Source organism: Sorex araneus, chromosome 5 (assembly GCF_027595985.1).
Source record: "Sorex araneus isolate mSorAra2 chromosome 5, mSorAra2.pri, whole genome shotgun sequence".
NCBI lineage: Eukaryota > Metazoa > Chordata > Mammalia > Eulipotyphla > Soricidae > Sorex > Sorex araneus.
Window position 1 is genome coordinate 48261168 of NC_073306.1, and position 26851 is coordinate 48288018.

A 26851-nucleotide genomic window follows, 5' to 3' on the forward strand; every position below is an offset into this window, starting at 1 on the left:
TCTTTTGCAAAGAAATCCCCATGTATTTCATCATATGTGCAATGAATTCAGAAACCCACCTAACTAAAAGTATGTCAAACTCAATCCAATATCCCTGCCCCTTCTTTCTCTATAGGCAGGACAGATCCCCGAGAATTCAGCACTAGGAAGAATGGTAGGAATAAGACTGGGTCAACCTCAAAAGCCCTCTGGGGCTTTGCTTCCCATGCCAGTTAGATGGTGATTTGCACGTGTTCTGTTTTGTTTTGTTTTCCTTTGTGGGGGAGGGGAATAGAGCCTGAAGGGAGAAGGAATTCATAAATGACTGTTAGTTGGCTTCATTCCAGGCACTTTCTTTTCTGCAAGTGACAGCTGTTTTCCTCTTCTGATTTAGGAGGTTTGGCTTGCTACACTTCCACCTGAGGTCAGCCACACTTAAACCCAGCAGCAGGTTCCTGTTCTGATGACTACAGAACACACACAGGAGAGATTCTAAGGCACTGTAAGCTGCCACGAGTACTGCCTCACAGGTCTGCCATTTGAGCTGAGTATAAAAAAGCTGCATAGGACAGGGGCAAGGCTCAGAGTGGCATTTAACTCAAGAGGTTTTAGGCAAATCCATTCAGTAAATCTCCCAAATTTTTCAACCTACTTCTTTCTTAATAATTTTTCTATTAGAGATGTTAAAATCCCATTTCCACTGGGAAGCTTCCTGGAACGAAAGGGTCAATAACTACTCTGGCTGCCTGTATACCATCTTCTGGCAGACCAATTATGTGGCAAAAATCTTGCTGGAAGCTTTATTATTTTTAGCTTTGGAGAGACTAACAGTTTACAACTGTTTGTACAAATAAGAAAACTGAGAGTCAAAGGGATTATATACCAGTCTGTAAAAGTCACATATGTTGTAAGTGGATAAGAGAATAATAAAAGCAGGCCCGTCTCCCAAAACCCTGTCCGTGTCTACTAAAGATGAGTTTCATGGAATCAGAATGCCCATGAATTCTTCCTGCCCCAATTTTTACAACCCCGTGGGACCACAGACAGATGGCAAATTTAATGCTAATAATTCATACTACACCAAGGAAGGCCTTAGCCTTCTGTTTTCTGAAAGCCCCCGCTCCCTGGCTTATTGCTATGTGACTCAGAGAGCAGAAAGTATGGGATATAAAGCACTGGGTGAGATTCACAGTACCTAAAGAGAGGCTTTCTGAAAGCACAGAAGAAGCCAACTGCCAGGTACTCACCTGAGTCAATCCACCAATCTCTTTCACAGACACATACAGGCGATAGAGGTCCAGAGGTTTCCTGCCCACAGCAGGCAGATTTGTCATGCCCATCGCCTTCTCCTCCGTGAAGGCCAGATAACGGTCCACCCACATCTTCCTCTCAGGCTCACCGCCCAGCTCATACAACTTGGTGATTTTCTCGTTGGTTGTAGTAGAAGAACTGGATTTCTAATATGGGAGGGTCAAGATTTATAGGAACCAGTTGGATTCAAATCCTATACTGTAGATCTTCTAAGTCCCTTGATTAAATGGTGGAAAGTTTATTATGTCAGGGGGGGTTACTACACATACCCTGTCTTTGCAAAATTAAATGGGAGCTAGAGGTTCCTATAAAGGAAGAACACCAACACTTATTACATGCTATATACTGGGTGCTGTGTACATACCTTTACATATGGGTCATATGGGATGCTAGGGATCAAACCTGCGTAGATTACATATAAGGCACGCATCCTATCCACTGTACTACCGCTCTGGTTCCTGAACCCTCTTTTAGAGTTCAAGTACATCATAACATCTAAAAACTGTACTCTTTTGCAAATAGGATTCCCAATGTATTTCAATATATGTTCAGTGAATCCAGAAACCCATCCAACCAAAAGTATGTCAAACTCAACCCAATAGGCAGGACAGGCTTGCTGAAAACTCAATACTAGAAAGAATGGTATTACAAATTACCTCACCTTTTTTGGGTGGGGAGTGGGGAATGGGGGTGTCTACACCCAGTTGTGCCTAGGGCTTACTCTTGGCTCTGTGCTTAGGGATCAAACCCAGACAGGCTGTTTGCAAGGCTAATGTCTTACCAGCAGTACTACCACTCTGGCCCAAATTACTTTACTTTTAAAGGACCAGAAAGCAGGCATAAGATCATGTTTAATGATCTCACAACTTCCAAGCAGCAGGGCTGGCTGTCAAATCCTTGTCCACCAGTGTCACTCCTATTGCTATCATATTATCCAGTAAAGTCTGTCTCAGATAGCCTGAGAAACTCAAAACATGATACCTGAGAGACAATGAGATGGACTAAAAGAAGGGAAAAAAAAAACCCCAACTCTTCCTTCTTTTAAGAAAGCATCTCTGACCTGGAGGAAAGACTTTAAATATTGTACTATCCAAGATAGAAAGACAAAAGGGTCTAAGGGTTAGACAAAGGCCAATGGTTTTTGTTTTTCCTACTTTATAAGACAAGGAAAATGAGGCATGACAGGGGAGATAAGGGTCAATAAAGAACAAAAATATTTCAAGTGAGTTAAATACTAAGTAGATCCAAACTGTCAAACGACTAATAATACACCTTGGATCAAGAGACTCAGGACCAACAACCCACTTGACTTATCCCCCCTTTAATCAACTCAGGTTATCAATGGTTTCTGCTACTCTGAAGAGAAGAGAAGGAAGAAAAGAGCAACTAGTTGCCCATGGCACACACCCTCTATCAAAGCACAATGATAGGGGCATAGTTTCACAGAGGGCAACAGAGAATTCTAGACTGCTGGTCTGGACTTTCCTCTACAACAGAAAGCTATAAGAACATCATGTTATTTACATTTGAACCATTCAAGACAATTCAAACCAAGTCTTTTTTTTGGGGGGGAGAGGGGGCGGAGGGAACCTGACATGACAATAACAATCTTTTTTGGGACAATCAGGTGGGTCTCTATAAAGGCTGTAGTCTAGTCATTATCTTTTCTATTTACTTTCTATCATTGGAAAGGCTAGGACAGAACATTTAGAGGAGTCATGACATAAATCATTACCTTGGATTTAGATTCCGTTTTAGGTGTCCCATCTGCTTTGTTGTTCATCTTGGTGGCTGGAGTTAACTTGACATCTCCAAGACCCATCATCTCTGGGCTGGCTGCCATTCCTTTAAGAGAGGAAACAATCTCTGTCCAACATATTTGTGACATAAAGACCTCACTGGAAGAAATCCCAGAATAAGCAATGACTAAGACATACCTGCTGAATTGTTGGCCATGGTTCCACCCATGGGATATGGGGGTCCCTGAGGGTTGATCATGCCGGCCATACTATTAATACCTTGTCCATAGGGAGGTCCAGTTCCCATTATCCCCCCTTGATTCATATTGGGATAGCCTGGTGGTCTGAGGAAGAAGATAGAAAGTGAAACAGACAAAACTTAGAGACACTAGCTTTCAGATTTGGGCTTGAGCAAATGGGTTGTGTCAACCAAGACCATTTAGGCAGACTTATAACGACAAAGCAGGGGTCCTTCCAAATCACAACACTACCACGTAACACTTATCTACATATTAATTTCCCTCCTTTCCCTTCCATTTGTTGTTGCTCTGATGATGGGGAGGGGGAAGAGTCTGTACACACTTGGTTGCAATGTGAAAGAGATCACACCTTGCTGTGCTGGGAATCACAAACAGTAGTTCCACTGGGCTGCTCTCAGACTGTGAAGATAGTATCGGGATTAATCTTGTGCCTGCATGCCTACAAAGCAAAACTACTAAATTTTCCCTGAAGGCCCCACTAGACAATCTTGTCTTTATTGTGGGGAAAGGTACCAGTCATTCCCAGTACTGCTTGTGGGGAGGAATATAGTGCTAGGGATTGAACCTTGTACCACAAATATGCAAGGCATATATATATATGCTCTACTACTCAAGCCACCCCATTCTTATCTTCTCCCATAAAAAATTCTAAGAGGTTCGAGCTCCAAAGAGGAACCACAGCTCAATTTCAATGGATTATACTCTGAAAACAAGAGGCCTATTAAGACTTTTTTTGTTGCTGGTTGCTGCTGCTTTTTTTTCTTCCTTTTTGGGTCACACCCAGTGATGCACAGGGCTTACTCCTGGCTCATGCACTCAGAAATTACTCCTGGCAGTGCCGGGGGCGGGGGGAGACGGGACACACAAGATGCTGGGAATCAAACCTGGGTCAGCCGCATGCAAGGCAAATGCCCTACTACTGTGCTATTGCTCCAACCCCTGTTATTGCTGTTCTTGATCACAACTGGAAGTGCTCAGCTAATGAAATCATGTGGTGGGGATCGAACCTTAGGATTTCTACATATAGTGCAAATGCTTTAGCCCTTTGAATCATCTCCCCAGGCTATGACTCATGGTTTCTGATCCACTTAGCAGTACTTATGGACTAACCAGGCTCAGAACCGAGGGCTAAATATGCAGTGCTGTGGATTGAATCTGGGCCCCCTACATGTAAAGCATGTGCTCCAGTTCTTTGAGTATTCTCTTAGGGCCTCTTTTTCCATTTTTTGATTATACCAGACAGTGCTTAGGAATAACAGAATCTGAAGTTCCTGCATACAAAGCATATACTCTACCCTATAAACTATTTACCAGTCCTAATATGACTCTTAAATACTGTCTCCCTCTAAGCTATTTCCTAAAGTCAATCTGCAGCAAAAGACCAAAACTGAATTGGTCTCCCCGATCAGTTTTACCTTTTCTTTTTCTTTAAATGAAGCAAGGCAGTTTTTATTGAATGAACTGCTTAGAAAGAGAGAAAATGTGTTCAGGAGAAAACATGGACTTCTTTAGAGTGGAAATAAGCAAACAAAGAAAAAAAGAAAAGCAAGCAAGATATGTGTTCATGGGAGAACATGGGTTGAAAAGCAAGCCTACCTTTCTTAAAAAAAAAAAAAGAAAAAGAAAAAAGAAAAATTTTATTGATGGGGTAGGAGGAAAGGGCAATCCTGAGAGTACTCAGGTTTTACTCTTGGCTCTGTGTTCACAGGAGCATTTTCTGGTTCTGGGATTAAACCTGGGTGGGCTACATGCAAGGCAGTGGTGTGTTTCCTATTCTCTTTCCAGCCTTAGTAAAATGAATTTTACTATTGTCTCCAGTAAAATGAATTGTACTATTCATTGTCACATCAAGAACCAACTGTACTGGACTCCTATCAGCACAGTACCTAGAAGGGCTTTATATTCTTTATGGATCTACTGCAAACTTCATACTATTACTTCTATTATTCTTAAATATTACCAAATCCACCTCTTTTTTATAATCATTAGTCAACCTCCATCCACCAGTAATACAAGAGTCATTTTAAGAACTAGAGGCATTAACAGAGATGTAAAAACAGACCCTTGATAAACTGTGAGATAATAATGTTTAACAAAGTCAGTAATGAAGGAGATTTTTTAAATCATCATACAAAAGCACACAGTAATTTTGTATTTCAGTATCAGTTAAAAACATAGAACCTCATTAAAAAAAAAGAGAGAGAGAGAGAGAGAGAGAAAGAGAGAGAGAGAGAGAGGGGCCAAAGAGATAGTACAAGGGTTAAGGCACTTGCCATACATGTAGCCAAGCCTTGGTTCAATCCCTGGCATTGTCAGGAGTGATCCCTGAGCACAGAGCCAGGAGTAATTCCTGATCACAGCCAGGAGTGGCCCCAAAATTAAAAACAAAATATAGTAAGAGAAATTTCTCACACCAAATTCTGAGTCACGTATATGATAAAAAAATCCTTCTGGAGGGTCAGGAATATGGTTCAGTGGTACATCACATGCCTTGCATTTGGAGAATATGGATTTTTGTTTTGTTCTTTGAAGGAGGATATGGATTTGCTTCTGGTACTGGGAAGAAGGAGAAAATCTTTTTGGAAACCTAGAAACTAAACTGGGAAATATTAAATAAGCTTTTGAGAACGGTTTAGCTGAGCCCCATAAGTGCACAAGTACACATGGACCAGCATTTTTGTTTTTCACTATAAGGATATCTAGTTTTCTAAACAAGCCAACAAAACCCCACCTCTATATAAAATGCATAGTGACCAAGATGATATGGTTTAGGACCAGGAGTATCTCAACGATCTGAATGACTCTGTATTTCTTGCATTGACATCCTCTTTTATTTCCTAGGCCTTACCTGTTTTGGATAGAATTGGCAGCAACATGCATGGCGACAGCAGTTTCTTGAGTTTTCCGGTTCATGCCCCCTGGTGGGGGGCACATCCCTGACCCAACCTGAGGTGGCATATTGGCCATATTAGGGCCATAAGGCCGGTTGCCCATGGAGGCATGACTCATTCTCCCAGGAGGGAGTGTGCCATAAGGTGGGATGCCAGGTTGCCCATGCATTTGACCTCCAGCACCCATAGGGTTCATGCTTCCAGCCATGCCTGCACTGGGGTAGTTAGCATTGGGCAAGGCATTATAGTTTGGCTGCCTGGGGTAGCCTCCTGGGAGGAGAAGGAGAGAAGATGCAGAGATTTGGTTAGTGATCCACTAATAACTCACCAACATTGCTCAACTCTAAAACCCCAAAGATAAAAACAAGAATCATTCAATATTTGGTCTGGAAAAGAGGCCGGCTTTCATGGTAGCCTTTCACTGTAGCACTGTTATCCCGCTGTTCACCAATTTGCTCGAGCGGGCACCAGTAACGTCTCCATTGTGAGACTTGTTACTGTTTTTGGCATATCAAATACACCACGGGTAGCTTGCCAGGCTCTGCCGTGCGGGAAGGATACTCTCGGTAGCTTGCCGGGCTCTCCGAGAGGGACAGAGAATCGAATTCGGGTAAGCTGCGTGCAAGGCATTTGCCTTACTTGCTGTCCTATCATTCCAGTCCCTAAAGGGAATTTGGTAGCTTTTATCCCATTAAAAACAACAAAACAAGGGGGACACAGAAACATATAAAGGCAACCTCTGTGGTCTCCTTACCACAGGACAGCACAGCAGAGAGCAAGGTTGGCTCACTTTGCTATCATCCAAACCCTTTAAACTCCCAGAGAGAGTCTTTCTGTTCTACATGCTCCGCTTGCTTTCTCTCTATGCATGACACTCAACCTTAAGATTCTTTTAGGGCTGATTCTGAGACAAAGGTTTATTACAATGTATTCAAATGAAAAAATGCAATAGCCAATAGTTAATTACCTTCTGGAATTCTACTAAGTTTCTTTCTTTTTCTTTTTGGTCACACCCTGCAATGCTCAGGAGTTAGTTCTGGCTCTGCACTCAGGAATTACTCCTGGTGGTACTCAGGGGACCAAATGGGATGCTGGGAATTGAACCAGGGTCAGCCGTATGCAAGGCAAACACCCTACTTGCTGTACTATTACTCTGGTTCCACTCTCTTTTCTTTTTTGTGTCACACCCAGTGGTGCTCAGGGCTTACTCCTGGTTTTAGGCTAGGATCAATCCTGGTGTGCTTGGGGGACCATATGGGGTCTTAGGATTGAACTTAGTTATACTTTGTGCAAGGCAAGCTGTACCTACCCACTGTACTACCTCTCAGGTCCCCTGTGTTCTGTCTTAGGTTTAACACTTCAGTCCCATTTTATAGATGAAACTGATGCTCAGGGATATTTAAAATCTTTCATAGTCCTGCCCCAGCTAGGCCCTGAAACCAGTAAGTATTAAAGCAAAGACAGTCCTACCCTTATAACCAAATAACAACATACTAGATATATGACTTTTCTTTTCTCACATCTATACACTCACCCTGTGGGCCATACTGACTCCCTTGGGGTCCGTAACTTCCCATGGAGTTCTGCTGGTAGGAGCCCATGCCTGTGTGCATCTGTCCTCCGGAAGGCTGACGTGGAGATAAGGCTGAGCCAGGCTGGGGGGAACTGTACTGGGGCATTTGGGGGTTCCTCTGGATGTAACCTGTTTGTAGGGAGATATTACAGTTATGATCCTGGTAAAATGGAACAAATGCTCTCCCCTTTACCCTAGAATTTCACCAGCAACCATAGCAACTCCCTGCATAAAGTCTATCTTATTTGTTATATAATTATGTATCTTTTTATTTACTTGTGTTTTGGGGCATATGAGGCAGTACTCAGGGCTTAGTCTTGACTCTGCTCAGAGATCACTCCTGGTGGAGTTCAGGGGACCATGTGGAGTGCTGGGAATGGAACCCAGGTCAGCTGCATGAAAGGTAGGTGTCTACCCATTGTACTATTGTTCTGGCCCCTATGTGTCTTTATAGACACAACCCCTCTGAAGTGGCACAGCCAAGCAAGAAAACAGTTTCTATAATGGAGGCTGACAAGACAATAGCATGATAAAAAGTTAAATTGTTGTGTGAATTAAAGGGCAAAGATTAATGTCAAACCAAATTAAGTAAACTGGCAGTGGTGGAACTTACGGTGGAATTTATTAAAAAACAAATACCGAGAAAAAAATATCTGTGGGGGAATACAACTCTAGGAGCTACCAACATGGCTACTTTGACAATGTACTGCTTGGATTGTCCTAAGCTTTATGGTCAAATAGTTTGCAAAAACTATTGCACAAAATAACCAAGTGCTGGCTTTAGCTCTCTACTATGTCTCCTTTGAAAGCAGAGGCTCTCACCTCGATCTTGGGCAATGCTTGATTGATTCATGGAAGGATGCATGATGCTGTCTGACTGGCCACTGGGTGGCCGAGGTGGCATCTGGTTGCCTGCTCCAGACAGAGAAAAGAATTAAGTCAATCATGGCCAAGCCTGGAAATTCTAAGTAGGAGGTCAACTTGGAGCTGGATATGGCTCCTGGGAAGGCCAAACACCTCCCAGGATCACATACACAGAGACATTCAGTCAAGGGCTTCCAATTCCCATTTTCAAACGTTGCAGGGAAACTTCCAGACATAAATCAGAGATGTGCTATTTTTGCCAGAGAAAGGCTGGAGGTTTTCCACTATCTTTGGGGGACAGTCCCCCCCTTTTCCTCGTTCCAAAGCCCAGCATTTCAGGGTACCTGGCACTGCAGCAGGCGAGAGTGGTCCTGAGCGAGACTGAGCAACACTGGCAGGAGAGCCAACAGGGGATGGGGAGGGGCCTCGAATGCCAGGTAGGTGAGGGGAAGTGTGAGGAGAGAAAGGAGACTGAGCCGGGTTACTCTGCTCTCCTTGGCTGCTGGAAATCCCTGATGTGCTCACTCCAGGGCTCAGAGCTCCTTCTGTCCCCATGGGGAGATCGTCTATCGAACCAGACAGATCCTGAAACAAACACACAAGATCATGGATTAGCAATATTAGGCAGAAAGGTTCTTCTTTCAACATTCTTATGACATGATTAACATTTTATTTAAACCAAAAGCAAACACTACACACATATCATGTAGTTATTAAATTATGGCCTACATATGGCAAACAGTATTAAGAGCCATACAGAAAATTTTATTTCTTCTTTCCTTCCATTCCCTTTGTAGTAGCAGTTGATGCGATGACTAGATACACCCAGTATTTGCACATACTTGGTTATACTACACCAAACATTACACATTTTTTTGCTGTGGTACTTACTAGTGACTACACTCAGCATGTGGAGTAACTCAGGTATTGAATTTATAGTCTCATGCTTACAAGCCAGGTGCTTTACAACTAAGCTATCTCTGTGTTCCAAGAAACATTTTTGATTTGATATAGTATTTGATAGACCATATAGAATTTGTTATAAAATGGTTCAACTCTGCTATCATAGTAGCAAGAGCAATTACAGACAACACATAAAGGGTTGTGGTGTAGTAGTAAAATTTATTCATAAAAAATAGGGGTTGGAGAAATAGCACAGCGGGTAGGGCGTTTGCCTTGCATGCGGCCAACCTGGGTTTGATTCCCAGTATCCCATATGGTCCCCTGAGCACCGCCAAGGGTGATTCCTGAGTGCAGAGCCAGGAGTAACCTCTGTGCATTGCCGGGTGTGACCCAAAAAGAAAAAAAAAAAGGCAGGGCTACGGGGCTGGAGAGATAGTACAGAGATTAAAGGGCCTGTTTTGCATGAGGCCAACCCTGGTTTGATCCCTGGTACCACATATGGTCTTCAGTGCACTGCCATGTGTGACCACTGAGCACAGCCCCTGAGCACTGTCAGGTGTAGCTACAGTGACCCACTTCTCCACAGAAACAAAAGACAGGGCAAGGGATGTGACTGAGTGGTAAACCTTAAGCCTTGCATGCATGAGGCCCCATGTTCGATCCCTGCAGCTGCAAAAACAATCAGTTATAAGCTATTATTAGTTGTGCCTATAGTCTATGCAGTCATAAATTTAAGCCTTTCATCTTTCCCAGCTCCAACTTTTAGTCATAAAAGAATAGGTCTTTCAAGGGAGAGTTTAGTTCTTTTCCAAATGGAGAAATTTTACAAAAACAATGCCAAAATAGGAACAGAGCTATTTTAAGAATATTAACAAATTGGGCAATATTCATAGATTCCCCTATTACATTACTATAATGGAAGTTCAGAAAGGACTGATTCCAAGATACTATGCGACATAAGTGTAAGGAGGGAGGAAAAGGTATATTGTACAGGAAAGGCAACTCCATAACTGCAAAGAAGTCTGGAGCTAAAATCCTAATACTTGGCCAAAATAGGAATAAGAAATGTTTATCAAATGAATAAACCCAGTTCTCTCCCCAGACTTAAGACCTTTAATGTGAAGTTGTGTTTATTTAGAGGCTTTGCCCACTTTGAATTAACCACTAGAGGAGCCACCGAACTTTTTTATCCAGTCATCTGTTTTTTGGACAGTTGGGTTGTTTCCAGATTTTGGCTATGGTGAACAATGCAATAATGAACATAGGAATGCAGTATCTTTTCTGAATTTTTTTTTAAATTTTTAAATTTTTTAATTTTTTAAATTTTGCTGTTGAGTTAGATGCCAAGAAGCAGGGTTCCTGCCTAGATAATATCTCTCTTCCTAGATGTGTTTTGCAGGTTTTCTTTTTTGTTTGTTTGTTTTGGGGCCACATTGGTAACAAGGGTTACTCCTGACTCTGCATTTAGGAATTACTCCTGACAGACCCAGGGGACCATTTGGGATGCAGGGGATCAAACCTAGGTCAACCATATGCAAGGCAAGCGCCCACCTGCTGCATGATTTTCTGGCCCCTCAATTTCTAGGTTTCTTTTTTTTTTAGTGTCTATTTTCAGGGAAAAAGAAGAAAATCCCGCTGGCTATGAATGAGGCCCTTCCACATTCACAGCAGTAGTTGTTTTTGTTCTTTTTGATGTTTGTTAGGGTTTATTCTGTGTTCAGGGGTACTCTGGGAAAGTCTCAGGAGACCACTTGTGGTTCCAGGGATCAAACCAAATGAGCTAGGCTGTGTGCAAGGCAAATGTCATACCAGCAGCACTCTGCTTAAACCCCAAATCTCATTGTTTTTTCTTTTTTCCCCCCAAAAAATACCAAATACCAGTATTTGGTAAGGCGCTACCACAGGGGAGAGAAGGGAGGTATTAAGGGAAAGGGACAAGCACAACGCTGGGAAACGGTGGAGGAAAAGTGCACACTCTTGGGGCGGGTGTGGTGAGCGACTGTTACTAAAGAAATCCTATTCATTAAAATATTGCAAATCATGAGCCAAAAATATAAGAAACCAAAACACCCTACCAAAAACCAGACTTTTTATTTTTAAAGAATTTTTTTGTTTGGGGGCCACACACAATGCTCAGGGCTCACTCCCGGCATGGGGGACCATATGAGATGCTGGGGGCTTGAACCTGGGTTGGCTGGGTGCAAGGCAAATGCCCTACTTGCTGTATGTCACTCTGGCCTCCCAAATTTCTTTTAAACTTGTAGAGCTGGAACAATAGTACAATGGGGAAGGTTCCTGCACTGCATATGGCTGATGCCATGTTTATCCCTTGCATTCTGAGACTCATCGTGGCGCCCAAACAAACAGAAACAACCCCCACCAAACCCTCCCACAAAACTTGTACCATGGAATCGGCATATAAAAATAAAATTGTTGGGTTCAAAGAGACTGTACATCAGAGAGGGCATTTGCCTTGCACACGCCCAATCTGTGCTCAATCCCTGGCATACCATATGGTCCCTGGAATGCTGTCAGAAGTGATCCCTAAGTGCAGAGCTAGGAGTAAACCCTGAGCATCACCAGGTGTGGCCAAAAAAAAAAAAAAGAGAGAGAGAAATTTTTTCAGGACCAGAGTGATACTGCCTTGCATGCAGCCAACCTGGGTTCAATCCTTGGCATCCCATATGGTCCCCCAAGACCAATCCCATCCGATCCTGAGAACTGGGCATAGCCCTGAGCATAGTAAATCTCCAAAAAAAAAAGTTTCAAAATAAAAACAAAGAGTAAACCCTGAGTACAGCTGGTCTGGTTCAAAATAAAAACATTTGGGAGCTGGAGAGTAAGGTGTAAGATGCTTGCTTGCTTGTCTTTCAAAAGGCAGACTTGATTTGATTCCTGGCACTGCATATGGCCCCCCAATCACTGCCAGGAGTGAGCCCTGTATATAAAAAAACCTGAAATAATTCTTTTTTTTTTGGGGGAGGGGAGGGTCATACCCGGCGATGCACAGGGGTTATTCCTAACTAATGAACTCAGGAATTACTCCTGGTGGTGCTCAAGGGACCATATGGGATGCTGGGGATTGAACCCGGGTCGGCCATGTATAAGGCAAATGCCCTACCCGCTGTGCTATTGCTCCAGCCCCAAACCTGGAATAATTCTTGAACACTATTGGGAATCACTGTATCACTGTCATCCTGTTGCTCATCGATTTGCTCGAGCGGGCACCAGTTACCTCTCCATTGTGAGACTTGTTGTTATTGTTTTTGGCATATCGAATACGCCACGGGGAGCTTGCCAGGCTCTGCCGTGTGGGCGAGATACTCTCAGTAGCTTGCTGGGCTCTCCTGAGAGGGGTGGAGGAATCGAACCCGTGTCTATTGGGTGTGCTCCAAAAACTATAAAAAGAAATTCTGGGGGTCAAAGAGATAGTACAGTAAGTTGGATGCTTGCCATGCATGTGGTTGACCCAAGTTCGACCCCCACCACCCCAAATGGTCCCCCTGAGACTGCTAGGAGTGATTCCTGAGCAGAGCCAGGAGTACTGCCATTTGTAGCCCTAAAACAAGAAAGAAATTTTTGCTAATATGCACAGTAAAGTCAGAAGAGAAAAATATTGAGCATTTCACCTACATCCACAATGTAAATAAATAAGGCAGATAAATATAAGTAAACAAGCCAACAGATGTTTACGACCAAATCAAGGTTATCAGGAGAGGGAGAGAATAGTGGGTGGGACCAAGAGTTGAGGGGGGGTGTCTAATGAAAGATGAAGTTTTCTGTCTCGAAAAGAAGCCTAAGTAACAGAGGAAGGCATTGGATTTTCCCTCTCTGAGGACTATAGTACCTGGTGCTACAGAATTGTGGGTTCATTTCAAGAGGAGGATTCCATCTCTATGTGAAAGTTAAACTATACCAGGGAGGGCACCTGACCTCTGAGCCTCGGAGAAGTAAATTCAAAGAGGCAGCAAGATGACAAGGAGTCAACTGTGTAAGCCAGAAGGTTTCGCAAGTTACTTGCTAAGCCCTGCCCTGTAACAGAAACCACAGTCTCAGTGCTCTCTTTGAGAGACCAGTAGGTTCCTGCAACATTCCATTCTACACTCTCCCTTATCAACTGCCAGTTTCTGGTAATAAGAACTAGTTGCTCAGAGGAAAAAGAAATCAGTGTATTTCAGAACAGAAAAGAAATCAGAGTTCCAGCCCATAGAACAAGAACTTGGGTCTATCTGGACGGATTTTTTGTGTTTTTGAGTCACACCAGGTGGTGTTCATGGCTCGCTCCTGGCAATGCTTAGGGCGCCACATATGGTGTCAGTGATCAAACCCAGGTCAGCTGTGTCCAAGGCAAGCAACTTACCCACTATACTATCTTCTCTGACCCTTCAAATGGCTTTTAAAATAAATATCATGGAGCTAGAGAGATAGTAAAGAGAGTAAAGTGCTTGTCTTGTTTGCATGTGATGACCGAATTTAATCCCTGGCACTGCATACTGTCCCCCAAGCTCCATCAGAAGTGATTCTCTAAGTGCAGTAGCCCAGTCTCCCCACCTTCTCTGCGTGAGATTCAAAAGCATCTTAAACATTATCTTTAATAATACCGGAAAAGCATAAACATTCTCAGGATAAAAACATTTTTCTTTTTTCTCCTGATGCCAGGGATCAAAATTATAGGTCTATGTATGCAAGGTAAGCATCTCACCACTGGCCCCTAAATGGTAAAACACCCACAGTGCTCAGAGGACCATATGGGGTGCTGGTAATCAAATCTGAGTTGGCTACTTCGTACAAGGCAAGTGCCTTACCCACTATACTATGGCTCCCCCCCTCTCTCTACTCTCTTGAAGCTGCTTTCAACAGAGGTACTTCTAGCAATGGAGTTCTTCTAAGGAACTAATGAGGGAAGTGAAGGAAGGAAATCACCACCATCTGCTGACCATTCTAATGGGTTGGGGCTGAAAGGGTGTGCATGTTCCTTTAGCCATGTTTCTCCACATTCCCAAGAATGTTTGGAGGGATCCCAGGAACTAAAGAAAATGCCAGCAAACCCAAGGCTAGGCTCTCAGGACCTGGTGGCATCTGTAGTGGCAAAATGTGGCATCCTTCACTAAAGCACTCTGAAGAGAGCTGCCAGTTTTGGAAAAAACACAGCTCCTAGAAAGAAGAATGCTAAATAAACCCCTCTCAAGGGTAGCCCCGCATGGGCTAGCATGCCTGGGCATAGAGAAATAGAGGAAAAGGAAGTAGCACTAATTTTCTTATCTTTCTAATTTGGTGGCTGGAGGTCAATTTCTCAAACTATCATTTTCACTAGATGGCTGGCTGGCTAGTTGGGGGTAGCTGACTTTAAAAAAGAAAAAAAAAGAAATTAAAAAGCATAATATCAATAAAGATGGGACAGATTATTTACTATTAATATTACAACAGCCACATTCAAACATATGCCAAGCACTCTTTAAGATGGGGTTACTTATTTTGGGTCACATCCGGCAATGCTCAGGACTTCCTCTTGGAGGGGCTCAGACAATATAGGTTGCCTGGAATCAAACTTGGGTCAGCTGTGTCCAAGCCAAGAATCTTTATCCACTGTTCTATCTTTCAAGTCCTTTTCTACAATTCTTCTTCTTCTTCTTCTTCTTCTTCTTCTTTTTTTTTTTTTTTGCTTTTTGGGTCACACCTGGCAATGCAAAGAGGTTACTCCTGGCTCTGCACTCAGGAATTACCCCTGGCGATGCTCAGGGGACCATATGGGATGCTGGGAATCGGACCCGGGTCAGCCGCGTGCAAGGCAAATGCCCTTCCCACTGTGCTATCGCTCCAGCCCCCTTTTCTACAATTCTTAAAAGTAGTTACTACTAATATTCACATGTTGAAGATGAGTAAGCTGGTGCTTAGAGACTGGATTACATACTTAAGAAAATTAATATAAGAAACCATGGGTTGGGAGAGAGTATAGTGGGTAAGTCGCTTGCCTTGCATACTGCAAAACTAGGCTTAGTCACTGACACCCCATATGGTACCCTGAGCTTTCTAGAAAGGACTGATTCCTGAGTGTAGAGCCAGAAGCCAGCCCTGAGCAGAGCCAGATATGGCCTCAAAAGAAAACAGAAAAGAAAGAAACCAGATTTGGGGGGGCCAAAGAGACAATAAAGCAGGCAGGGAACTTGCTGAGCACATGACACAGGTTTAATCCTGGTACCACATTTAGTCCCCCAAGCACCATCAGGAGCCAGGAATAAGCCCTGAGGGTCACTGAATGTAGCCCGAATCCTCTCTCCCACAAGAAAGAAACTAGATTTTAAGTTCATGTCTGCTGAAGCACAATAACAAAGTCTGTGTTTCCATTCTCTCTCCATTATGCTGCTATGCTACATGGGCTGAGAAAGCCCCATACCTTTTCGGTTATCGAGGTCCATGCCATATATGTAGCTGGTGTCACATACAGCAAAACTAGCACAAGTTGAATTTAAATTTTCTTACACAATGAGAGGGCTGAACAAATCTGAATCAGTGACATCACTGGGGCATATACATACAATTCCACTGGCACCATATGGCTATGGCCATATGGAACACACAATATCATCAGCAATAACTAGGAATCAAGAGATTTGACAATATACATACAAACAGTATTAAGATGTAAGACATACCCTTTGGTTTCAATAACTAATCACAGTAAAACTATGTAGTCAACTATTTTCTCTTTTGTTGCTATTTTTTTTGTGGTGCTAGGGATCAAATCCAGGGTCTCACACATGCAAGGCAAGTGCTATAACCAGTAAGATACACCCCTGGTCCACTTTTTTTTTAAAATTGAATCACCATGAGATACAGTTAAAAAAACTATAATACATCCACATTATTTTTTCAGTTGTTTTGAGGAACTGAACCCAGGCTTCCAGCATGCAAAGCATGCACTCTAGCCCTTTCAGCTATTCCCTAGCCCAGTGTTTTAACTGATGAGGTCAAAAGACTTCAAATAGTGCTTCTCACAACCCAACACATCAACAGATACTGCTCTGAACTCTATGTCCTTTAACATTGCACAGGACACACCTCTGCTTTCTGCCCTACAAAAAAAAAAAAAAAAAAAAAAAAAAAGCCAGTTTTTCTGGTCTTTTGTTCCACAAAAAGCCGGATGTCTGGTTGTTGAGTCAGCCCTTAATGGGACTACAAGTTCAGCTTCTCTACAACAAAACTTTGTGTTTATCACACAAAATTCAATCAAAGACCCTATTCTCCCTGGTGGAGGCTGCTTTTAATATTTCAGGATTCAGTTCTCAGTTCTCCTGAAAAAAGGGCCCACCGAACAGGCACCTTCTAGAAAGAACATTGGAAGAATTGTAGCAATGCCCTAGTGAGTGGAAAGGTATCTTTTTCCCAGGTTTGTTCTTCTCCTCCAAGCATAGTTCTGCTGAGAGATGGGAGGTGAGTATCAGCCCACTCAGTGCCCTGCCAGTTCCAAGGAAGCAGAAGGGCCAGGGAGAATTTCCTCACGTGTTTCCAACGTGTTTCATGCATTTTATTGCTCATCTACCATGCAGATCAAAAGCACTGGAGCAGGTCCAACTATTTCACACAGAATCTCACACTCCAGGCTGGCTACAGCCCCGAAAGCCTTCGTTTCTTCACTTGAAATACTGCCCAATGTTATTTTGGGATATGACCTGATAGAGGAAGCCCACAGGGACTCCATGACGATAACTGTTCCAGCTGTGATTGGTTGCCCAACCCCAGAGGGTGCCAGCATGGGTTTGACAAGCTATGCTGACAAATAGAACTCAGCAACTAACACCTTCTCTTCACACCACAACAAAACCATGCCCCAAATCACACAGTCCATACCTCATTGGGGGTGGGGATGGGATGAGGGTTGCTAAAGCTGCTCTCACAGGAAGAATTTCAAGTTTTGACATGATTTGGCTGCCAGATGAAGTACATTTTCAAACCGGATGATTGGGGTTAGAGAAGGGGGGTTTAAACAATCTCCCGCCAGTTTCTCTCAAGGATGACATCAGTTTATTTTACTGAGCAGATTAAAGAACACCAACAATCAAGTCTGAAGAACAGGCTTATGGGACTGCTCAGATTCAGGTTTTCTTACAAATTCAGCTGACTCCTTAATGAATGGAGATTTTCTTAATCCCCAGATTCAGTGCTCATATTCTTTCAGTTGAAGCGTTTTTGCCAAGCTGGGCTGACCATTAGAGCAGGTTAACTACTGACCAGGAGAGCCAGGTAAATTCTATACACATACTTGGAGTAAGTTTGGGTGTATGGTGGAAGCCTCAGCTATACCCACTAAATTCAGAGATTTCTGAATTAAATAAACCCAAATGCTCAGTCTGAAATGACCAAATCTGCATTACCAACTAAATTCTTCCCCTAACAAGAATAATCTAATAAATTTTAAGTCACAGCAAGAGGCTCTCCCCATTTTGGAGAATGGAAAGAAATCCTGAATACAGAAGAGGCAGGCTGAGAAATCTAATTCATGAAAAGAGGTACTAGCTTTGACAAACTTAAAGGGAAAAGGATTAAGACAAATTTTATACAGAACAAGCTACTTGTGGCCAGTAAATGATTTTTAGACCTAGGTTTTTATAAAACCTTCCACACATATTTGTCAAAGGCAATGAGGAGAAAAGGTTACCTCAAACACTTCTTTAAAATATTCACAAAGTTTATGGGCCAGAATGATAGCACAGTGGGTAGGGGGTTTGCCTTGCACGTAGCCGACCTGGGTTCAATCCCCGGCATCCCATATGGTTGCCCAAGCACCGCCAGGAGTAATTCCTGAGTGCAGAGCCAGGAGTAACACCTGAGCAACAGCTGGGTGTGATCCAAAAAGAAAAAAAAATTCACAAAGTTTCATCCATTGAGTTATTTCTTCCCAGTCTTTGTCAAATGTAAGCAAGAAGGTAATGTGGCCTATCCCAGACAGGTAGGGAGTCCAGATTATGAAACAACGACAGTGTTGTTCCAATGGGTAATGTTTGCAACAGATTAACCGCTATCCTTGCCTAGAGTAGAGAAGCTGACAGGAATGGCAAGGAAGAAACACAATGAACAGCACTATTATAACTGGTGGCACTTCCAAATGAGGGTTTAAATACATAAGGAGGTGGGGTCGGGGGGAGATACTATATCAGCATAGCCCCTTTACCTGGGAACCAAACAGTATCTCTCGCCAAGACTACCCTTAATATTTGGACAGCAGAAACTGCTCCAGCAAAGGCTTCAAGAATCCCACATTCCCAATTTCCAAAACTTCCTCTTTTCTTTTTTTCTTTGGTTTTTGGGTCACACCCAGCAATGCACAGGGCTTACTCCTGGCTCATGCACTCAGGAATTATTCCTGGCGGTACTCAGGGGACCATATGGGATGTTTGGAATCAAACCCGGGTCGGCCACATGCAAGGCAAACGCCCTACCCGCTATGCTATTGCTCTAGCCCCTCTTTTCTTTTTCTACAGTAGACTGCTGTCCTGAGGATAATAGATCATCTTGGTATCTTCTGACTGTCTGATGGGGAATGCACAGTAAGTAATGCCAGACACTTTTGTTTTTTTGGTTTTGTTTACAGTGTGTTTTACAGAGGCTCATCTCCAAGAGGAAATCCTCAACTTACATGTTAGAATTCATACACTGGAAGCTCTGGAAAATCTCCAAACTTTCAAATTCAAAGAATATTGGAAAGAGAAATATAGAGACTACAGAAATATGGGCTGGAGCAATAGCACAGTGGTAGGGCATTCCCCTTTCACGTGGCCGACCTGTGTTCGATTCCTCCGCCCCTCTTGGAGAGCCCGGCAAGCTACCCGTGGCATATTGGATATGCCAAAAACAGTGACAATAAGTTTCACAATGAGAGATGTTACTGGTACCCGCTCGAACAAATCGATGAGCAATAGGATGACAATGACAGTGACAGAAATATAGTTCCTTTGTGTCCCCCTGAAGGAAACCAAAATTGGAATAAGTATGTAACTATCAAGTATTCAATCCCAAGTTTCAATACTCATATTTGCCTTTTGATGTAGGTCTTAACCTCATTTGGGATTAAGAGGAGAACCCCCACTAGTGCTCCTGCCTGGTGATGTGGCTGTATTCAGGTATGATGGTACTACGGGCTAAGAGGGCCACATCTAGCAATGTTTGTGTGTGTGATATGACATGAAGAATAAAGGGAAAGCGAGGGGATGGAGAGAGAGAACAAGAACATGTAGTGCTGTTTCAAATTCCAGCATAATACTGTTTTCTCCCTAGTACCTGGGTTTTGGGATCATATTCAGCAGTGCTCAGGGATCACTCCTGGAGAGTGTTGGGGGTGGGGTGGGGGGTGCATGTGTGGTATAGGAGATCAAATCAGAGGTTGGCCCATACAAGGCAAGCAACTAAATCCTTGTATTATCTCTCCAGCCCTCATCCCCATTTTAACAGAAAAGCAGGAAGTTCAAAAGTGACTTGCCCAAGATCAAAGAGCTATTAACATAAGATCTTGGGGTTCAAACCTACATGCCTTTCACTCTAAAAACTGCACTTAAAAAAAAATTTTAATCATAAAATAGTACTTGTCACTATCAAAGGATAAACTCCATAAATGCAATCAGGTGGTCAGAGATCAACAAATTTCTGGACCATGCTAGTGAACTGGTGACTTGTGGGAGTGGGGGAAGACACACCCAGCTGTGCTCAGGGCTTACTCTTGGCAAGGCTTGAGGGACCATATTTGTTGCTGGGATTGAACCGATGCCAACTGATTGCAAGGAAGTGTTCGAACTGCTATACTATTGCTCTGGTCCCATTAGTGTGACTTAACAGATTAACTTTACCAGGTCTCACTTGGTGCCTCTGCAGAGTATGAAAACTACATGTTTTATTTAACTCTAAAATTCAAATTCTAATTTCCCCCTTTTCCTAGACTCTCATACCTTTCACAGTTAATTTCAATTCTGGTCTTTCACTAAGAGCCCACTTAATTTAAACCTATGTTTTATGGGCCAGAGAGATAGTACAACAGGTAAGGGGCTTGTGTTGCAGTACCTTCAAGTCCAAACCCTGGGGCTGCCTGTAAGCATAGAAGCAATCCTGATGACTCTATTAGGAATCTCTATTAATAAAGGGCCAGGAAGAAGGCTCAGTGGTTTAGAAGATATCCAAGGCAATCTTGAAGTCTTGGGTTTAAGTAGTGCGGAAAGGTGGTAAGGGGTGGGGGTAGAAGAGAGGAAAGAATGGTAGAAAGGTATTTAATGTGCATAAGAGTAGAGGAGAAAGAGACTCAAAACCTAGGAAGATAAGCAGAAAGTAAAGTCCCAAGGCTAGTTATCTGGTCTCTGGCTGGTATTCATATGGAATGTCTTTTAATCCTATTTATAAACACTAGGGTGTATTCCAGAGAGAAGTCAACAAATTCTGGCCTCTAGACAGCCTCATCTCAGGTGATCTCAAATCCTCAGATTTTCATTCTTCATTCCTTCTCAAAGGCCCTGCAGTCACCCTTCCAAACTTCAGTACAACTGGGATACTACTATTCCTCAAAACTGCAAGATGGGGGGATGGAGCGACAGCACAGCAGGTAGGGTGTTTGCCTTGCACATGGCCAACCCGGGTTCGATTCCCAGCATCCCACATGGTCCTCCAAGCACCGCCAGGAGTTGGCCTGAGTACAGAGCCAGGAGTTAATCCCTGTGCATTGCAAGATGTGACCCAAAAAGCAAAACAAAACACAACAACACATACACACACAAATCTGTAAGGTGGAAAAGCACCCTTTTTTTTTTGACAAAACCTCAACCCCCAGATTCACAACAATGCTGCAACAATGGGGTAACAGAGCTCTCTTTTAACAATGCAGCAGGACAGTTTCCTAGCCTCAAAAGAGGAAAACTGGGTGGGAAGATGTTTGAAGAAACACCTACCAACTAAATAATCTTTTGGTCAGGGATATAGCTCAGTATCAAATAACCGGGTTTGATCCCTAAACTACAAAAATAATGAAATCGTGTTTCATCTTGGGAATCTCAAAAATGAAAGTAGCTGTAGGAAAGCAAAACTTCCAAAGGTATAAGTTTCTGGTCCCACTCTCATGTAACAGTCATTGCCCCAAGGTGCACCTAGTTGTTTTTTTTTTTTTTTTTTGCTTTCTGGGTCACACCCAGCAATGCTCAGGGGTTACTCCTGGCTTTGCACTCAGGAATTACTCCTGGCAGTGCTTGGGGGACCATATGGGATGCCGGGGATCGAACCTGGGTCGGCCGCGTGCAAGGCAAACGCCCTACCCGCTGTGCTATCGCTCCGGCCCAAGGTGTACCTAGTTTTAAAGATGACACTGTGATGAGCTTTACCCTGATTTATAAGACCAGAATACAGTCTGTTATTTGGGTCCCCTGAGCACCACCAAGAGTGGCCCCTAGGAATAGTCCCTAAGCACTGCCAGGTGTGTCCCCTGCCTCCACCAATAACACTGAAAAGTGAAACCCTGAATGGGCTGTGGTCATCTGAGAAAGAGCTCTTTATACAAAGCAATTCAAGAAAATAAGGTCTAGAGAGAAGGCTACTGGGAAGTGGGGCTCTGTGTCACGAAATTTCAATCTAATTACACAAATGTAAGAACCTGCCATTCCAATTCCCCTCAGTAAACTCTCCTGAGGTTGGTCTGATTCTTTGGGTAGACTGAAGACACTGCTGAGGTGAAAAAAGGGGAGAAGAAAGACTGTTGGCTGCTTACATTCCTATGGTGTGAGCCCCTGCAAACAGCAGCTCAGTCACTGCAGCAGCCATTGATTTTCCAGGGGTCGATATTCTGCTCCCACAGATCTGCTTGGCTAGAGGTTTAATCACATTGAGTGCTTCTGCTCAACATCTCCCCTGCACGCCCCCCTCCCCAAAGCAATAAAACAAACACCAGACACAATGAGAGTTGGCAATGGCTAGATGACACTCCCCATTACCAGCTCCCACCTCAGTGATATTCTAAACTGTAGCTCCAAGAAGTATCCAAGGGAGAAGGAGCCAAAGCTACTTCTCTGCCCAGATACTACAGGAACAGATTCAAAGGTCCCAGAGAACCCTTAAATCCACTGCCCAATACTCCCCATAGAGATCCTTCTAATAACTGGAGTTTTGTTTTTTTTTTTCCTGTAGTACTGGTGATCAAACTCAGGGCATCACATATGTAAGTCAAAAGGTCACTGTTGAGCTATATCCCACCCTTAATTAGGAAATCTTATAAAGCCCATATTTCTAAAATATGTTGGTGTGAAACAACCAAATCTTGTAACTCCATAGAAAACTAACTGAATGAAATCTAGTTTTCTGGATTTTCACACTGCCTATCAGTTCGGTGTGATACTGTGTTGCCTACCTGAACAATTGCTCCCTGACTGCCCTTCCCAGAAAAACTTTCTTATTTGGCAAGATAGACAATCTTATCTAGTCATAATATACAGTGTGTTTTAAGGGTCACTAGCTAACAGACTCAAATCTGAAAATAACAAAACTGGGTCAGAGCTGGGCTTGAGTTAGAGCAGTGAAGAGCAGTGCATATTTATGGAACAGTTGTTCTAAACCTAGGCGGAAACAAGCACTATAGAACTAGAGAAAGTAAAGAAGGTAGAAATCGGCTTTCTCCAACTGAAGCATCTCCCATTAGGCTAGTCAACTAACCATAAAGATCTTATTCCATGATGATCATCAGCTTTAATCCTATAATTTGAGCAAGGAGGACAGGACAATGGGTTAGAGGAATGAGCACAGAAAACCAAGCAGAATTCTACATATGCAAAATATTGAGGGAAGACACTGCCTGATGTTTCCAACTCATCTAGTTGCCAAGAATTACTGAAAGTAGTAGGAAAAACAAGAGAATAACACCGTTCTCTGCACAACAAAGAAAGTAACGCTGGCATACTGAACACAACTTAAACCAAGATGAAGGGCAGGGGATGGCCTCCTTGGTTTGGTACTTATAGACATTACTATGGCATATAAAATGGCCTAGCTTCACAGCTCGAAATCTGATCTTGAAGTGATTCCAAGCTGCTGAACAATCCCAGTTTCACAGCTCCTGGAGTGTGCAGTTACTTATGTGGCCATGAGATACCTCCAAATTTCACAGTACTGACAGCCCAATAGGAGCACAGCAAATTAAATGGGAAAGTTTCATAAAAGCCCACTAAGCTAAATGAGCAAAAACAGTAATACAGAAAACTCAATTAGCACTGAACAGTCCAGTAAATCCTTGAACAATGATTTTTAGTAACACTATTGTGAGATTAACTATTTTCACATATTTTCTTGTACTGAACCTTTTTCTTTAATATGCCATTTTGTTATAACAAGAAATACAAAATAAATTATTTTATGCCTGGTAAGGGGGAGGGCTTCGGGAGTGAAACTGGGAACACTGGTAGAAGGAAGGTCATACTGACTGGCGTTGGAACATTGAATACCTGAAACAACTGTATTATAAACAAATTTGCAAAAATAAAACCTTGGGGATGGAGCAATAGCACAGTGAGTAGGCTGTTTGCCTTGCACGGGGCCAACCCGGGTTTGATTCCCAGCATCCCATATGGTCCCCTGAGCACCACCAGGGGTAATTCCTGAGTGCAGAGCCAGGAGTAACCCCTGTGCATCGCCGGGTATGATCCAAAAAGAAAAAAAAAATTAAAAAAACACCTTAAATTCTTTGTAACCAGTGGTCTTCTCTATCATGGCCCACTAGCCCAGATAAAATTAAAAAATTGGCTGGAGCAATAACTCAAAGGGGCTTGAGTACACGCATCGCATGCAAGAGGTCTAGAATCAATGGTCATTCAAATACAGAGAGCACCCCTCCAAATACTGGAGGATATTGCCCTGAAAACATGAAGCAAGTGGAAAAATAAGGAGGGGGGTGCAATTATGTGCACGAGAAACCATTGTTAAGAATACTATAAAATCACAGAATCTCAATTTGTAATTATATATATATGAGGGCCTGGGGACATGGACCAGTGGTAAGATGTGGCTCAGTAGTAAGATGCATGCCTTGCATGGGAAGACCTGGTATGGTCCCAGGCAAAGCACAAAAATAAAGCTATAAGGGGTTGGGGAGACAGTACAAGGGTTAGTCTTTAGTACACATATCTTACATGCACACAACCCAGGTTTAATCCCAGATACCACAAGGCCTCCTGTGTATCATATGGGAGTGGCTTTGGGGGTCCTGAGCATTGCCTGGCATGACTGGGGTAGTCTCTAGAGCTGCAGGGTCTGAGCAACACCATCTCCTTGGGCCCTAGCACTGAACTGCCAACCTGGTTGGTTAAGTATCACTGGCAGTGGCCTGGGCCTCCTGAGCACAGCTTGGGAGGCCCACTCCTCCTAAAATGATTCTCTCTCCAGCCTGAGCCCTTCTATTTGGTGTGTAGATTTTCTTCTATTAGAAAACCACTTCATTCATCTCAAACAATATTCAATATTCCTCCCACTTCAATGCTGACCTTAAGGGACAGATTTGATGATTCTCCACATAAGCCTTTTACTCCCAGTTCCCACCTTTAACAAGACATGACATCTTAGCTTCCTTGGAAGAGGTCAACGGCAAGAAAGCTAGCAGCCTCAAAGTGAGCTGTCTCATGGTATTCACAGATTATGTCACAATACCAGTCAATTCCATGATGACACCAGGAGGGTTCAGGCTGGAGCCCAGAGATCAAGCACCAATTCCCAAAAGGGCAGCTTGAGATAATATGCCAGTTTAACAACAGCTTTCAGGCAGAACACCAATGATCACTCATATATGAGTAAAAGACAGATTTGTCAGGTATGTAGGAATAGCTCCATAAAGGGGTCCTCCCCTCTGGATGACCAAGTCCACAGAAGCAGATTCTCACTCTGGTGTAGAGAAGCCCTAGAAGTTTCTATGAAAAGCATTTCTAGGAAGACTTGTTTTACTTCTGGTTTAAAAGGCCCAGGTACCCACCATTATCTGGCTGAGGACAAAACAGCTTGGTGATTATACCTGTAACTCACTTTATGATTTTGATGGTCTTTTTGGAGGATGACAGAAGCTAGGGTATGTTACTGATGAGAAAACTATTCTTACCATGATAAATAGGTTCATCCATAGCTTGATGAAGGAATTGAAAATTCTAGTTTTTATCTGTTTTGGTTTTTAGGCCACAACTTGCAGTACTCCTAGTGCTGGGGGGAACATGATTAGATGGGAGTTAAACCCAGAGTTTGCACATGTAAAACATGTTCCAGACCTTTAAACCATCTTCCCAATCCAAAGAAATTCTAGTTTGTCAAGTTTTTTCAAAATAAATTCTTCCTAAATCCTTCTGGGGAGTATCCTTAAATCTGGAATCTACAGACTTGCCTAGAAATCTCAACTCACATTTCTCCAGATCTTTTATCAAAAAAAGAATATGGGGAACAAAGTCTTTTCTAACTATGGCATTCTTCCTTCTCTTAAATGAGCATCTTAATGGTTATTTACAGGAGTTGGTCCTAATAGTACTGCACTCGGAAACCTAAAATCCTGATTTCTGAATGCATTAAGTCCTTTAGCCATTCTAAGTCTTAGTTTCTTCTTATATAGAGTGTGTGTGGGGGGGGGGGCTGAAGCGATAGCACAGTGGGTAGGGCCTTGCACGTAGCTGACCCAGGTTCGATTCCCAGCATCCCATATGGTCCCCTGAGCATTGTCAGGAGTAATTCCTGAGTGCAAAGCCAGGAGAACCCCTGTGCATTGCCAGGTATGACCCAAAATGAAAAAAAAAAAAAAAAAGTGGGGGTATCTGTGCTAATGTGAACATTCTATGAACTCATGCAGTCTCCATTCTACCTTCTTTCATAACGGTCCAATTATTTCCCAGAATCCGTTGTGGAGGTGCTTTAGATATAATTTGGGTTCCACTAAACAGAATCAAAATTAGATCAAAGCATGGAAAAGGGCACATTTCTGTAACCTCCACTTTTTTCTGGAGGAATATTTTTGTTTTTTCCCCTTGTGGACAACAGGGTGCTGGTTCTAGTAGCAACAGTTGGTCCTTCTTGCAAGACACTGATGCCTGGACAGCAAATACACAGCACTCAACCTCCTAGTGGTTAGGTCAAATCTAGGTCCGCTCCTGGAAGACAGCCTAGCACATAGTCTCTTCAACCTTTTACCATTTTGTTAGCCCAGTTCTCCATATTAAATCTCTATTTATGTAGGCCTCAGGGTGGAAAACACTATAATAGCATTATCATAGGATCCTGAAAGAGCTGAAAAGAGAACAAATAATCATTCACGAAGCATACTCTCTCAGCTAATCAAGAGTCTAATGGGAAAAA

At 42.9% G+C, this 26851-nt stretch overlaps 1 protein-coding gene across 2 annotated transcripts in view; it reads right to left on the bottom strand.

Annotated features, from left to right (window-relative positions):
* Window positions 1–26851, bottom strand: part of ARID1A (AT-rich interaction domain 1A) — a 93196-nt gene that overhangs the window by 11832 nt on the left and 54513 nt on the right. For both annotated transcript variants that reach the window (XM_055137498.1, XM_055137497.1), the window contains exons 5-11: window positions 8962–9202; window positions 8576–8665; window positions 7715–7882; window positions 6138–6450; window positions 3228–3373; window positions 3026–3135; window positions 1227–1436 (exon numbers count right to left, since the gene is read on the bottom strand). In XM_055137498.1, coding sequence (XP_054993473.1) covers window positions 1227–1436; window positions 3026–3135; window positions 3228–3373; window positions 6138–6450; window positions 7715–7882; window positions 8576–8665; window positions 8962–9202 — 1278 coding nt within the window. The remainder of the gene's footprint in view (window positions 1–1226; window positions 1437–3025; window positions 3136–3227; window positions 3374–6137; window positions 6451–7714; window positions 7883–8575; window positions 8666–8961; window positions 9203–26851) is intronic.